At 43.0% G+C, this 15,383-nt stretch overlaps 1 protein-coding gene across 4 annotated transcripts in view; it reads left to right on the top strand.

Annotated features, from left to right (window-relative positions):
• The first annotated feature begins 1,018 nt into the window (after positions 1–1,018).
• The window catches only part of MACROD2 (mono-ADP ribosylhydrolase 2), an 858,592-nt gene continuing 844,227 nt past the window's right edge, over positions 1,019–15,383 (top strand). The window contains exons 1-2 of one of the 4 annotated variants that reach the window (XM_064510050.1): positions 1,019–1,595; positions 6,644–6,760. In XM_064510050.1, coding sequence (XP_064366120.1) covers positions 1,550–1,595; positions 6,644–6,760 — 163 coding nt within the window. In that variant the 5' untranslated portion in view covers positions 1,019–1,549. The remainder of the gene's footprint in view (positions 1,596–6,643; positions 6,761–15,383) is intronic. The other 3 variants (XM_064510049.1, XM_064510053.1, XM_064510051.1) reach the window with 3 other exon arrangements.

The raw sequence follows: 15,383 nt of genomic DNA on the forward strand, positions 1-15,383 counted from the left end.
GCCCTCATGTCCATGTGTAGTGCAAATTAAGCTAATAGGATCCATATGGCTACACAGTTCCATGAAGTTTTTATATATACGCAGAAGAAAATTAATCTAAACACTTCTTTGCAGTGCCTGCTACCCAAGCAGGCAACAGCTAAGTAAGAAAAAGAGACAGTGAAAGTGAACACAAATGGCTGGGATAGACTTTCATCGACTTTCAGTCTTCAGGAGTAACAGAACTTAAACAGGGTGTACGCCTGCAGCAGTGAACTAGATTTTTCAAAACAATAGTACAATGAGATTGAAGGGTATATACTTAGTAAAACCTCTGCCTATAATATTAACACAGCACCTATGCCTAAAACATCTATTTTAAAAACTGCTTTTAATATTTGTACAGACTACTCACTTCCCCACTTACTTCAACGTGCGCAAAGAAAAATCAATGAGACAGTTGCGCTTTCCTTCAGCTGATTTCTGTTCGAGCACTTTAATACCGTACTAGCCCTACCACAACGCTTAGGTTATTGATTTTATTTTTTCAAGTTTTCAGTCCAGGATGAGTTTTGAATTGAAAACACTTAGACCGGGGTCATCACAAAGCCGGGGTCATTACAGAGCATTGTTCTAGAGCCGCCGACCTGGATCTAAGCGCTGGGACGCTGCCCCGTTAACGCTGAAGCGATTTCCCCTTGCTTCGCCCTACCCAGCAAAGCGTCCCCCGGTCCTGCCTACTCAGCCGGACCCCGCTGCGGCGGACACGGGCCGCCTCTGCCCTCAGGCCGCCGTCCGTTACCGCGCGCCGCTCGTCACCGCGCGCGGGCTGCTCGCGCCGTTCAACGGCAGCGCGGCCGGCGCGCGCCCGGGGCTCGTGAGGGCCCGCCGCCGCCAGGCCTGGCCCCCACGCCGTCGCCTAGCAACTGCTCCCTCCCCCCGCCCCTCCCGGCCAACCGGCCGCGCGCTCCGGCGTCGCCCGCAACCCGGAAGCAGAGCGCGCGTTGCCCCGCCCCTGGCGCGGCGGGACGGGGACGAGGCCCAGCCCCGGGCGCGGCGGGACAGCGCTGCGCCGCGCCGCGGGCCTCTCCTCGGGGTGGCGAGGCAGGCGCCCGCCCGCTGCCGCCGCCGCACACGCCGAGCTACCGTCGCACCAAGCACACCCCGCCCGGAGCAGCTCGCCCCCAGGCCCGGCGAGCGCCGTGCCCCGGCGAGAGCCGTGCCGCCCCCTGCGCTTCCCTCCGGCCCGCCTGGCGCTTTAAGGCCCCTCCCGGCCGCCGCGTTAGCCGGCCCGGGCCCGGTGGCGGCCGGCGGAGGAGGGGGCTCCTGAGCGGCGGCTGCCGGAGCCAACGGGCGGCGGGGAGGGGGGCGGGCGCTGCGGGGGTGTCGGGTTAGAGCGAGGCGTGACCCAGCTGACAGGCGCCGTGCGGAGCCGGGCGGGCGGGCGCGGAGCCGGGCAGCGGCGAGCAGCGCACGGCAGCGGCGGTCGCGGGCGGCGCGGCGTCTCCCCGCCCCATCTCCTGTGAGCCTGGGGAACCTGCAGCTCAAAGCCGCCGCCAGCCACAGCACCATGTACCCCGGCAACAAGCGGAAAAAGCTCTGGCGGGAGGAGAAAGGTACTGCTGCCTCCCCCCGCGCCGCGCCGCCCGGGCAAAGTCCGCCCGCCGCCGCGCCTCCCGCAGGCTGCTCTCCCCGCGGGACGGGCCGCCCCCTCCGCGCCTTCTCGGCCCGGCAGCGGCTCCCTCCGCCCCGGCGGCGAGGGGCTGCCGCGGGCGCCCGCGCCTCCCTCGGTGCCCGCCCGCGCCCCGGCGGGGCGGCAGCGTCTGGGGCCTCCCGGCGGCTCCCGCCTGCTGCGCGCCCTCTCCCTCCGTCCCCGGGGCGTGTTTCGCCCCCCGCTCTCGCCGCGCTCCTCTGCGCTCCCTCGTAGCGGGGACGGCGTGGAGCGCGGCGGTGCCCCGCGGCCCCTGCCCCCGGCTCGCGCTGCCGCTCGGGGCGGCGCCGGGCGCGCGAGCGCGCGGTAACGGCCGTAACGGCTGCTCGCCCGCGGGGCGGGGGCAGGTGTGCGAGAGGGCGCCGGGGCGGGGGGGGCGCTTCCTAAACTCCCTTCTCAAACTCCACTATTGCGAGACTTTAATGATTTTTTTCTGAAGGCTCTAAGTATTTCAGTGTAAGGGGGGAAGAAAATCCAGCGCAGGTAAATAACTCAATTTGTGCCATTCTGCTGTAAAACTGCCGTGTGGAAAAACTTGCATTTCAGATAGGAAAGGAGAAGAAGTTGTATTTGCTGGAAGGTACACGCATAATCAAAACATACCTTTGCTTTTTTAATGTGTACGGCTTCTGCTGTTTATGGGGGAAAAATGGCTTACTTGCACCACTGATGCTGTGCCCTGTGAGTTCGTTACTGAGTGTTGATAGCACCTGCAGGAAATACTTAGGCTATAGCATCCGTACTGCCCCCACCCTCCAGAAGCCCTAGGCTTTAATGAAGAACTTTCCCCTTCTCCCCCTCCCTGCCAATGCTATCTTGTTTTTCAAACCCGAAGCCAAATGAGAAAGTTGACATCTCCACGGAGAGCATGGCACAAGCGTTTTATGCTGACCTTGCTGCTTTGGTCTTTTGTATTGACCACCTGGAAAACAATGCAATTGTTAACACGGTAATTCACCCAGCAAAAATATATTATTGACATCATTTCAGGAGAACTAGCGTTGACTTAGCCTAGAACTCTTACAAATAGCTTCGAGATATACAAGGATGAAGAATAAAGCTTAAAGTATGATCTACTGGTGTATTTTTGTTTTTCTTCGATCGTCTCTATGAAATGTATATTTGAAGTCAAGAAGACAAGAGACCTACTTAGGAGATGGAGTTGATCCTCTTTGTCTGTGGCAGAAACCAAATACGCAGCTCTAAAGGAAAATGTAAAAGCACAAATTAGTAAACTGGTTAGCTTCTGTCAAACACAAATCTGGAAGTGAGTTATGCTGCCTATTGTTTCCTTTCAGATCTGTCTTGCAAAGAACATTTCTGTAGTTCAGGTGAGACAACCAACTTCTACCACCTAGTTAAGTCTGTGTTTTCAGCAAAAGAAAAGATGTAGTTAACTCTCCGTAACATGTTTATATATGTATAAATACTTATACATGTGATCAGCTGTTACTAACGCAGAAATCTTAAATGCTGTGTTGTTATTTTCTAATGCTGCCTTTTTTTACTGGGGGCAGGTGGCGAAAAGATTATGGTAGGTTTTGGTGAGTGTTTTCCATTGCTCCCCTTTCCCTCTGCTGCTGCTGGTTGTGACCATCTCACAGTTCCTGTGGGGAGCTTCTGCCCAGGCTGGGACAAGTGTGAATTCACAGACTGGCAGGTTCACTTGAACCCTCAGTAAGGAGGGGGTCAAGTTAAGGGGCTGGATTGCAAGCTGGAAAAACTGAGGTGCAGGCATATGTTTCATCATCTTAGTCTGCTGTGAAGGTGATAGTCTCCATCAGTACAGTGAAAGCCATCACCCCTGAGGTAAGGTAGCAGTAGCGAACACGAATGATCGCTCCTGACAACTGGTGAGATTCTTCTGTCCTGTGAAGCATGTTTCTGAGTGCTGGCTAGCCAAAACTTGATATCTGTTTGCTTTGTGAGTACGAACAGTGTTTGCCAGTCTTCTGCTCCAGTAACCGCTTTCCAGTGTTATGTTGGTGAAGTTGGCCCTGGATCTTTCAAGTGAGGGAAAACTTCTGCATTATTGTTTGCATTGCTCTTCAGCTTGTAGCCCTCTGTGACTGTTCTTACCAGGTATTTTCTTTACTATCTGTCAAAACTTTAGAGCACCAGCTTCCTTCCCTCTTCCCAGATTCTTTTTGAAAACAAATTCTGTGCTGCATCTCTCTCTGCCATTCCCAAGTGTTCGCAACCCTACGTAAAACTAATAGCACCTGCAAGTTCTGTTCTTCTTGAGAAGCTCTGAGTACGGAATCATTTTCAACCTTTTGTATTGTAAAGATTTTCTTACTTTTTTAACTTTCTTTTTCTAAGAAAGAAGAAAAGAAGAGGTGCAGCGTGCTAAATATTGAGTTCAAAGCCACTGATGATAAGCTTACTTTCCTTAATTACTTTTGTGGTAATTAAGAAATGGTCCACATTCTCCCAGGATGGATCTTGTTGGAGAACCATTGAAACAGAATAAGGAGAGAACGAATGCTGGTCCCAGAATCTTACGGCACAAGGCTGGTCTGTCTGCAAACTTTGAAAGCTATGTGCAGGATTCTACAGTTTTTGGAAGCATCTTCTGGGAGATTTGTGTGCAACTAAAACTCGGTTTAAAGTCTCACTGCTGACCTGCCAGAGTCAAGTTTTATAAACTCTTCCTATAGAGAGTAACTTGTCTTTTTTGAAGGTGGGGTGTTGACTTCATTCCCTCTTCAGGAGATGGTAGTAAAAACTTCCTGTGCTGCTTAGTCCTTCAAAGCTGACCCGTGCATGTGGACAGATGCAGTGTACCTAATATCTTGAGGTTTGCCTTTCTGTAATACAAGATATTTTGCATGCATGTTAGAGGTATTTTGCATGCCCGAAGATTAGGCAGTGGAGCTAAGTGTGTATCCATCAAGTAAAATGGCAATTGTAATAACATTAGTTTTATTTTTGTAAATATCAAATTAAGATATCAAGCTTGAATAATGAGAGAGACTTCTTTTTTTCGTTTTGTAAACTGAAGTAGAAATCCAAAGATACAAAAATGTTTATATTTTGGTATGAGAGTCTGCTCAGGCTCTGCCTTTGGTCATTTGACTGTACTGATTACAGTCTGCACCATTAGAAAGTTTTTCTCCCCTCTCAAAAAAGGTACAAGTGACTTTTTTGGGGGGAAGGGGGGAAGTTTGATCTGTGAGGCAGTTTCTGTATTCCACTCATTCAATACTCCTTCAACTTGGTATGAAAATACTGTTACTCTTTGTGTCCATGTAGTCCTGGATCTCAGAAGTCAATATAATATTGGTCTAGCTCTCTCCCCCCACACCCCTAAAAGTACTTGAATTATCAAGTATTGATTAATGTGTAAAGAGAAGCTGTTACTATGGTGCAGCTGCAGTGCCACTGCCAAAACGCGTACAGAAGCTTGATTGGCGCATGGAACGTGCTCCACTGGTTTTCCCTCCTTTCCCTTTATGGAAGGACACATCTTGTGCAAAGCTAATGCTAAGCATTTTTTTTTTTTTTTTAAAGGCGGGGGGGTGTTTCTCTGAGCGTGTCTGTCCTGCTTAGTGAGATGGGGAAGTAAATGGGCTTGACTGTAATAAGAACCTACTGTATTTATCTATTTATTTTTTAACCAGTGAGCAGGATTTAGCTGAAGCTGATAGAAATAGCAGTTGTGGCTACTGCTGGGTTCATTTGTAGTGTTGGGTCAGTGTGATGTTTCTTTTCCTTATCTTAGAACTTAGCTGGTTTGTAGCAAAGTCTGAAGAAGAGTGAAGTTGGCAGTAGCTGTCATAATTGTACAAACTGTGAGGCTTTACTTCTCATGAAATGTTTTTATATTTTAAAAAAAAGTCATGGTGGCTGTTCCTCAGCATTTCTCAGGAAAAAAACCCCCAACCGTTGATATGTATTTTGGTGTGATAACTCTGAGTGTGTCATTAGCATGCAAAAGGTTCTTAACTTTAAAGCTTAACCCAGGCTACTTACTTTTTTTTTTTTTTTTTTTTTTTAAAAAAAAAAAAAAAAAACTTGGTTCTCTTTTGCAGCACTTTAAACTGAGTATGTTTGGTTCATGCTGGCCTCTGTCTGCTTTTTATAAACATGCTTGTCCAGTCCATGGAAGTGGGCTTATCTAACACTTGGGGATTCTCACCAACCACAGTATGTCAGTCAAACTTGCATACTTGTATTACTTACTCTTGGGCAAGAGTAGAATACTCTTGTATACTAGTGTTTTCTAAAGCTACTGATTTTTGGTCCAAAAGGGGGTTAAATGCTGTTGAATGTGTCTAAAGCAAATGACAGTAGATTTCTTTCATTGAAACTTATGTAACTTGGAGAACAACTAATAACCAACCAAAAACTTTTCCTTTTTCCCCAAGAGTCTAGAAAATCATGTAAGATTTGCTTAAGCTAGTTTCTTTTGTAGTACATTAACACTTGCTTTAATTCTGTGCCATTCTTCCTGTTTCTCCCTGCTGGCGTTTATAAATCTGACTTATCAAAACCAATATACATTTTACTACTCTTCAGGGTTTTTACAAAAATTTCTAGTTTATGAACACAGAACTTAAGGAATATCTGTTATATATAGTTTTCAGGTATTAAAATAACAGTTTCATATTTAGTGAACCTGCTGCTAGCTGTCTGATCCTTGAGTTAAAGTGACAGGAAGAAGTAGTGCAGTGGTGGTGGAGGGAGTAAGTTTGGACAGCTGAGAGAGCAGTGAAGAGGCATTTATTTTTGCTGAACTGGAATATCCAGAAATAGGTGCATGCTGTTCTTCGGATACAAATAACAGGAGCTGAACACAGAGTGTAGCTATTTGAATCACCCATGCTTGTTTTTCTCAAAGAGAAACCCTTTGCATCAAGGACACTGATTTGGTTACTACTTGGCCAATGTGCAAGAACATGAGAAAGCTTGCAAAACACTTTTCTTTGTTTTCTTTTCTCTCTGAAACAGAGCGTTTGTTGAAGATGACCTTGGAGGAGAGACGCAAAGAGTATTTAAGGGATTATGTTCCGTTGAAAGATATTCCAACGTGGATGGAAGACGTAAAAAGCAAGAATGAAAGTGATGGTAAGTAAAGTGGGCTATCTTTTTAAATGGAAGCCATGCTGTTTTCTCAGCTTGAAGTTACCTTTTAAGAGAATTGAGGCTTAGAGTCCCTGTTAATAATGATGTCAGTCTTATGTGGGGACAGAAGTGCTTCACAGGGGGAAAAACCCCCAAATTTCTTAAAGCTTTACTAGTGTCCAGTAATTCTGCAAGTACCACCAAACAGCCTTTAAGTTTGTAAAACAGCTATTCTCTGCATCAGTTTTATTTGCAGATACTCTGACTGGCAGCTGTGCCTAATGAACGTTGTCTTCAAAACTAAACTAGCACAATGTTATGGGGAATCTGAGTGAAATAGTGTTGTTCTTGTTGTTGACTGAAAAACAAAGTGTGCAAGTTGTGGTGCTTTATGAAAATCCAGCAACAAGAGAAGATTGGATTCGAAGGCTCTGCTGAAAATAGCATTTCTTACTTGTGGCCCTGCTTGCTCTCTTGGGCTGAGGAACATCAGCATGGTCTGGATAACACCACTTCTTAGTGCGTACAGTGTTACTGGGGTTCCCATCACTAGTAGACTTGTCCAAATACTTAGTGAAAGATGGGCAAAAATGTGAATCTGAATCTCACTATAATGAGGACTGTGTGGTTTAGGCAGATATGAATGTAATTCTTAAACTGCTTTGTTCTTTTAGTCCTCCTTCATCCACATACGTGTGGAAGAGGAGGGACTGCAATCTGGTCTCCTCCTGCTTTTTCTTGCTATATCTTGTTATCCTGCTTGGGCAAAGCTTGTTCTCTGAATGTTAGTACCAGGACTAAAGTGTTGCCAGCCTTCCTACTTCCGCAGGTGTAGGACTAGTTTTTCTATGCTTTTGTTATCATTAGGGGTGAATGCTGGCCAACAGGAGCAGGTGTCTGGAGTAATCTTGTGACTGTGACAGAACATGTTTTTTTCTGATAATATTCCATGGTGAAATATAGCCTGGAACTAATCGAGTGTTTTTGATAAAACGGGAAGGCTGTAACAAGTTTTCTCCAGTGCAGTCTGGAGGAGCTAACAGACTTGCCGATGCCAGTTTCATAGGCATATCATGCTGTCACATATTCCTAAAAGCATCTTGAATGACTTTTGAAGTGGAAAATGTGTATCAGAAGATGCTGAGCTCTTCAACTCTGTTTTGGGAGGAAATAGTTGTATTATAACAGTAGCTGTAGACCTTCACAGTAGGTCTTTTGTATCTTGTACATCAAGAAGTTTGTCCACCTGGAAAACAAAGGCTGCATAAAAGTGGTACATCAAAAGATTACCTGACTCTTCCAAGTGCATTTAGGACATCTTTGATGCATGGGAATATTCAATCTATCTGTCAATCTGTCCTTCCTGTCCTAAACTATGTTTTTCTTTGAGTACTCTAGAATTTTGTGTAACTTGCTGAAAGTTTCACAGATCTGATTCTACTTGGGCTGTTGAATGTGACAGGGTGTGGATTTACGTTGCGATTACTGTTATACCTCTCCTTAAGCAAAATGTCAGTGTCTAATATGTAGGTATAGAGTCATGCCAGTGGGGAATTTAATTTATAGTACATTCTCTTGTATTCTTTCTGTTAGTATGTAGTGCACTGCAAAAATGCTGGAAGGCAGAAGCTGAGCTGAAACACTTCTTTTTTTTTTTTTTTTTTTTTCTTCTTCTTCTTCTTCTCTGCTACTTAAAGCTCTTATTATACTGTGTATTCTGGAGAAAATACCCATAGTCATTTGTTTTCTTTTATGTATTTGTTCAAAACAAGCCATGTGGAACAGTGAACATGCAGAAGGTTAGACTGCTGAAGTACTTCGACATTTCAACTGATCAGTGCAATTAAAAGAAGTTTGTATATTAATGTGACTACATGTATATGGAACTTCGTTTCCCTTAAATGTTGACTTCATTCTGAAGGTATCAAGAGTATTTTAAGAGTTGTTCTTCTGAACTGAAATACTGGAAAATTAGAGTTTAGGTCTACTTGCTGATGAGAACTTTTGCTTATACTGGGACATATGGAGGGCAACTAGCACAATGAAAAGAAGATTGTGGAGAGGGCAAATAAAGCCCTTATGATGATGTCTTTGGTGGCTTGCAAATGCCATGCCCAAGTTCTGCTGTTTTCTTCTAATGAAAGGCTACTTCTTGCAGTGACAAACTAAGGCAGTCTGAAGGGGAGGGGGGTGGTACACTTGACAAGCCAAGAAAGCAGGATGATGAGGAATGGGGAAAAGTTCTCTCCCATTTACTCCTAACACTGTATATTGTGAATAAATGACAGATTGATTAGCAAAATGTTCAGAAAGAGTGATGAGGTGAATTGAAGGAAGGAGCTAAGTGCAAATAAACTGAAATAGGTGCGATCAATCACCTACTGGAAGTAAGAAGTTGTAGGAAAAGAGGAAGCATCCAGTGCCAATAGATATACTAAACTAACTGGGAATGAAAGGTGTACAAATTCTGGGACTGACTTTTTTGTTGACTAAAAGTTGGAAAAATCATTGGATGAACAATATGGAAGTTCTTTGGTACCAGTTGTTAAATGTGAATGACTTAGTGGAGTGTGTTGTGAGATTCCAGTTAGGCACACCTTTTTGTTATCTGGAAGTTTAACAGGTGAATATTGAAAGTCTTTTGGGTGGAACTGCTGAAACTGAAGTAGTCTAAAACTTTCATGTTGGAAAGGAACGAACCTGACTGCTAGAGTCTCTCTACATGTTATTTACTGAGAAGTTTGGAGAACATACCTTAATTTGAGGAGGAGAGCATTTCCCCACCACACCCTTTGGCATGAAATGGCATTCAGAATTAAATTGTGAAGACTACCAGTAAAGTCTGGTGTATGCTGGTTTTAAAGTAAACTTCGACAAGGCTGGAGACCTTTATAGTCAAGGGATGCATAGCACTTCCCCTCCCCCTAGCAAAACTGGCTGAAAATGATTGGAAGTTGAAAGCAGCTGTGTGTAGTTTTGTCTTGGTTTTACTCTTCTGTGATGCAAAAATTGTTGATTTTGGTTTTCAGGTCGTCTTATATGGAGATGAGTCTTGATTAGTGACAAGAAATTAAGCTGCTGTATATCTCGATATGGAAATTGGCTGATATTTCTGATGCTTTTTTGACTGGAGGGAGGAGGGGGGCAAATCAGGGAAGTAAGCCTGATGCATGCTGCTCTGAACTGATGAAAGCAAGGCTGCACTGGCATGTGTATTTCCATAAGGGCTGTGTTTTCAACATTTCTGGATTTTGGTATACAGTTTTGCAAAGTTGGACAAGTGGCCCTCAGAGATCAAGTATCATAATGTCCTTTTTCCTTCCACTGCTGTTATCGGCAAGTTGTCCTGCTTTGCCTCATGGAGGGAATGATAGGAAGGGAAATAACTTCTTGTTCTTGAGGTAGTTCTGTAAGCACAATAGCTTTTTGTTTTAATCACACTTCTTAGAGAAATGAGAAATTGTATGCTTTGGAAACAAAGAATGCCCCTGTTGTACAGGGCTAGATAGTTTGTATGTACTGCAATCCATCATTCCTCCCATTTCTCATCCTTCATAAATAGTAAAGCCAGATCAGCTGTTGTATTATGTGCATTGAAGTGGCACTCCCTCCTGACAGCTAATGAATTTGTTTACTGAAGCACTGGAATTTGTATACCTTTATTTAATATTATTTATTAGAATAACACTATATGGTAGAGGCTCATCCCGAACAGCAGTGTTGACTTTTTTTGTGATGCCCAGTGAATAAAAAGCCACAATATAGAGGAATAATGTGTGTGTGTGTGTCTTTTTTTTAAGTTTGCTTTTTCATGAATAAACAGTTACTCTGGAAGATATCTGTGCTCTTCAGTGGGAAACTCTGGGAGATGACTTAAGAAAATTTTTCCTTGAAAGCTTTTCTTAAAAACAGGATCTTGGGATTTGCTGAGTTTGTGCATCATGGGTAGAAAAATGCTTCAAAAAAAAAAGAGATCAATTATATAGCTTAACTCAAGGTACCTGGCAGTCCTGTTGTATTCCAGCCTGGGAGATTCATTGGTGTATCCATTTGTGTAGGAGCAATGCCAAGAAAAATGGTGATTTTGGGTTGATGAAGAGGTTTGCTAATGGTAAGAACTGCTTTTGATTAGATGATTAAAAGGAAGGCTCTAATAACTCTTGAGGGGTGTGTATGTGTGTGGTTTCTTCTTTTTTTCTTTAATGAAATGATGTTAAGGTCTGTAGTCTTATGTTAAGCAAGTCTTGAAATATGTTTAGATGTCTTGGCTGTCTAGATTTTCCTAATCTGCTATATTTTTAGAAAATGATAGGATTCAAACAGTATTCAAATTAATCCACTTTAACACTGAAGGTTTTATGTGTAATGGTAAGGTTTGGATTTAATAAAAGTATCATGGCACTTTTAATCTGCAGTTTTGTAAATAGTCCAAGTGAATTGACCCAAGAGTATAAAGACAAAGCATCTAGATAAGCACCTGAAGATAGATACTATTGCAAATAAATTATATAGTAATACTAAGCTCCATTGACCAGTGTTTCTTGATGATTAGCTAACCATAGATAATACTGGCTGTTTCAGAGCCGCTCTCTGCGACCCTGTTTGTGATGTGAATATCTGTCCTGCAGTGACTGGAAATCAAGTTGATGATTGTAAATAAGTCATCAAACAGCTAGCAGAAAGTAATGCCACTACTAAGCCACAGTGAAATACAACCAGTAACCTGAAAGTGAGAAATCGCATTTTGTTTAAACCACTGATTATCTTCAGTAGGTCATTTAAAGAAAGAAAAACAATTTCTACTAGAGCATTACAATTTTTCGAAAGCTGCCTGAACATCAGTATGAGTTCTTATAACTGTAATAGCTATGTAGATACAGCACACTTAAAGACCCCTCCTGACCGTCAGCTTGCATTTATCCTTTTTCCTTCTTCCAGAGACTTGAACAACTGTCTTTAGAACAGACTTGTACCTGAGTGACAAGGATGAAAGTAAATTGAGACATCTTAGCTCAGTGTGATGCTTGCTTGCTATCTGTCAGTCAAAAGAGAATTGTGGTCTAGCTGCTGAAATTCTTTGATTAAGGTAGTAATTCAGGAGTTCTTCAGTTGAGTCCACGTGTGAAATTGAAATAATTTGCATGCCCCAGTTCAGGATCTCTTGCTATTAGCTATGATCTTGAATGTGAATGCTAACTTCACTTAAACTCAGTGCTGTATTTGTTTTTGGCTTTACTTCTTGTGTGTTGGCTTGCCGTTTTGTTACTCATACTAAACATTCTGTCACAAATTGTCTTGAATTCTTTTTCTGTTTTCTCTAGTGTGTTTAGGTTAGGTAGCTATGTGACTTAAAGACACATGGGGAATATTGCTTATTAATTGTTGTGTATAATACCTAATGGCAGAGGAACCGCACTAAAAGACTCAAGTCCTTTCTGCATGGTTTCTATGAATTCTATGAAGATCATGACAGTAAGGCATTTTAGATACTTATATGAAATGACTTTCCTTTTATGGATGTAGGTATAGGTCTGATTACTTGTTTTCGTTGTCTGTCCTGGTTGTGCGTGTGCTAAGAATGCAATAAAAGAATTGGAATGATATCAGCTGTAGAAATGCATGCAGCTTATTAGTGTGTCCTGAAGTTGTCCAGGACTTTGCTTGCCCATGACATAATGCACAGTGGCTTAAGGCTGAGGTGATTTACGCTTGGTTGCAGCCAATCTCGAAGGCTACCAGAGCAGTAGGGAGTAACTGGAGTACTGTATGCTTTGCTTGTTCCAGGTGCTTTGCTGCTGGCTGCAATTTGGGGATCTGCCCCAATGGATGCAGGATTGCAGAGCTGTGCAGAACTGACAGTGTCATCTACACACTGCACACCTTTCTGTCTTTCTAAACATACAACTTAAGCCTTCTTTCCAAAGATAGCTTTGCAATGCATAAAGATGTGAAGGTCTCTTTGGATGAAAACTTACTTGAGAGTAAATAACCTGAGAAGTAACTATTCTGGGAGGTGGGCTTGGTGGTACAGGCAAGTGTTATCACTTACTTAGTGATATCCCTGATATAAATGGATATACAATTCAAATGGTGAGTTAGCGTAGTGAAAAAACATTATGTTTAAAAAAAAAAAAAAAAAAAAAAAAACCACCACTGTGTGTTCAATTGACCTTGTAAATCCCTGATGAGCAGCATGCGTTTAACCTTTATAGGATGAATTAGCTGTCTAAGTGACACTTGTATTGCCATTTTCTTTAAAGTGCTTTGGAAAAAAGAAATCTTGCTTTCAGCAAGTGTGAGAGGTAATTATGAAAAAACAAAAAAAAAATCATCTCTTACACAAATTAAGAACACGTAATCCAGTGTAGCTAATTTTCTCTGAGAAAATAAATCGTTTGTTGTTGATATCATTAAAAAGGCTTCTTCTTTTTAAGCTGATATTCCATGATTTCTGTAATGAGTTAAGGACATTTGCAAACTTAATGCTGTGTGGAAGTTGATACGGTTGTCATTTGTGGCCCTTCTGTATGCCCCTGAGAGACCCCTCTTCTCTTGAATGGCAGCCGTGTCCTTGAGTGGCAAGGATTAGCTATAAGAAAGGATGCTGCTCTCAACAATAAATTAGTACTCCTACAGAAACTCCACAAGCTCTCAACATGCTCTAGAGAGTAATAGTAGGCAGAGTTGCAAGGGGGAGTTACATATGTGTCTTTGCCAGAAATAATATGCCTAGTGCTTAAGTGCTGGTCACTTAGGTTAGAGTCTTGACCAGATTATTAATTCCAAAACCACTCTGTCCCCTGAAATGTAAGAACCAGTCCTTTTCTTTAGTCACTGAACATGATTATGCAATGGAGTACAGCAGTCTCTAAGGAAGTGCCAGCCTGAGTCAATAAGTCCAGATGATGCAGTGCAATGTCAGCAGGTAGGTTAGCTCAGGTTGCAAAGAAGTATAGCTTTATCAGCAGTGATCCTGCATGTAAGTCAATATGTGCTGTTCCTCAGAAACTGCTGAAAAAGTATAGGTTTCCTGAAATTCCAACTAGGAATTTTTCAGTGGCTGACTTGGCTAACATTCAAGACTATGAAGAGAAAGAAGAAGAAAATATTTTGAGTGAGAATAGCAGCTTAATACACATGCAGAGACTGATAGGTCATACAGCTTTCTTGGTGTCCAGTAATATGTGCTTACGTACGTCTGGGTTTTTTCTCCTCTGCGGAATTTTTCACCTCTTTTTTGTGTCTGATGGATGGCCTTCCTTTTGAGGAAGGAGATTGCAAGATCAAGTCCCTAAATTAATATCTTGCTCTATGAAGGCAGTTCCAGTAAATCTAGCTATACTCAGTGTGGTAGCTTGGCTAAAGCCATAATCTGTGACTTCTGATAAATGATGGCATATGTCCTCAGTCTTTTGTGGAGAGATGTGAGCAAGTGTGCCAGCCTGAGTAGAAGCTATGTGTCTGGTTAGCTTGAGACCAAGACCAAGCTGTTGAGCAATGACAGGGGTATAACTTACTAGTCTTGACCTGGGGCCCTGCTGACTGGCTACTCTACTTTTAGGTAGCTTTATAGATGGAAGAAGCTTATGCCTGCCTGCAGAAGGCTGGGAGCCTTCCTGAATTATTATATTACTTCAACTAGGATTTGCTGCCCAGGGCTAATAGCAATTAGTGACCACATCAGCTAAACCTGTCAACTACTGCTCTCTGACTGTGGGAGGCTTGCATCAAGTCTGAAAGTACACTAGTATCTCTGCAGTGGTGGTTAAACTCCCTTGATAAGGTAGCACTGCCATAGTTTAAGCTCACTGTGCTCTTTGGATGATGTTAACCAACTTTCATGCATAACTGCATTTGCTTCATGCACAATTAAATATGTGATCATATGTGTGTTTTAAAAAACAATCGCCGGAAACCAAATAAGCTTGACTTCCCTTGCTCAGTTCACTAGAGCCGAACTGACCGGTTCACTAGAGCCAAACTGCTCATCATACAGAAATGTCTCTAATGAACTGACTAATATCATGAACAAGTTATAGTACTTCCTATGCGGCGTTGCATGTGGCTTCCTCTGTGAGGTGGTATCTAGCTGATATGTAGTCACAAAATACAGTTGATCTAGACTACATTAACCCTGTGGGAAGTGCCACGTACACATTCATTACAGGCACAGAAAATGTCCTTGTGTGCTGCAGAGAAGGCTTGACAGTCCAATTTAAAGATAACCTTTAGTTTTGCACGGCTTAAACTGTTGCAATTGTAATTTTAGGTGTGGCTCCATTTTACTAAGATATGTTATGTAAATACGGGGGAAGAAACAAAAATTTTGTGCACAAGAAAGGTACTGAAGCTTGTGGCTGGAATGTGGCATATTGATGTGTCATGTTTGCCGAAGTGTATGTTGTAAGAGCCTTTACCAAAGGTTCCAGCTGTTTTTATGGATAGGACACTATAGAATGCACATCTTGCAAATGCAAACTTTTCAGCCTTGCACCGATATAGCCAATACATTTATTTCTGAAAGTGGAAATAATTCTCTACATGCAGCTTCACGCTAATAGCATCTCTAGGAGTTTGTAATCAAACACTGAGTTAGAAAAGTCTGTTTTATAGTTTGCCAGGAGGA

The sequence above is a fragment of the Dromaius novaehollandiae genome, chromosome 3 (genome assembly GCF_036370855.1).
Source record: "Dromaius novaehollandiae isolate bDroNov1 chromosome 3, bDroNov1.hap1, whole genome shotgun sequence".
In the NCBI taxonomy this organism is placed as follows: Eukaryota; Metazoa; Chordata; class Aves; order Casuariiformes; family Dromaiidae; genus Dromaius; species Dromaius novaehollandiae.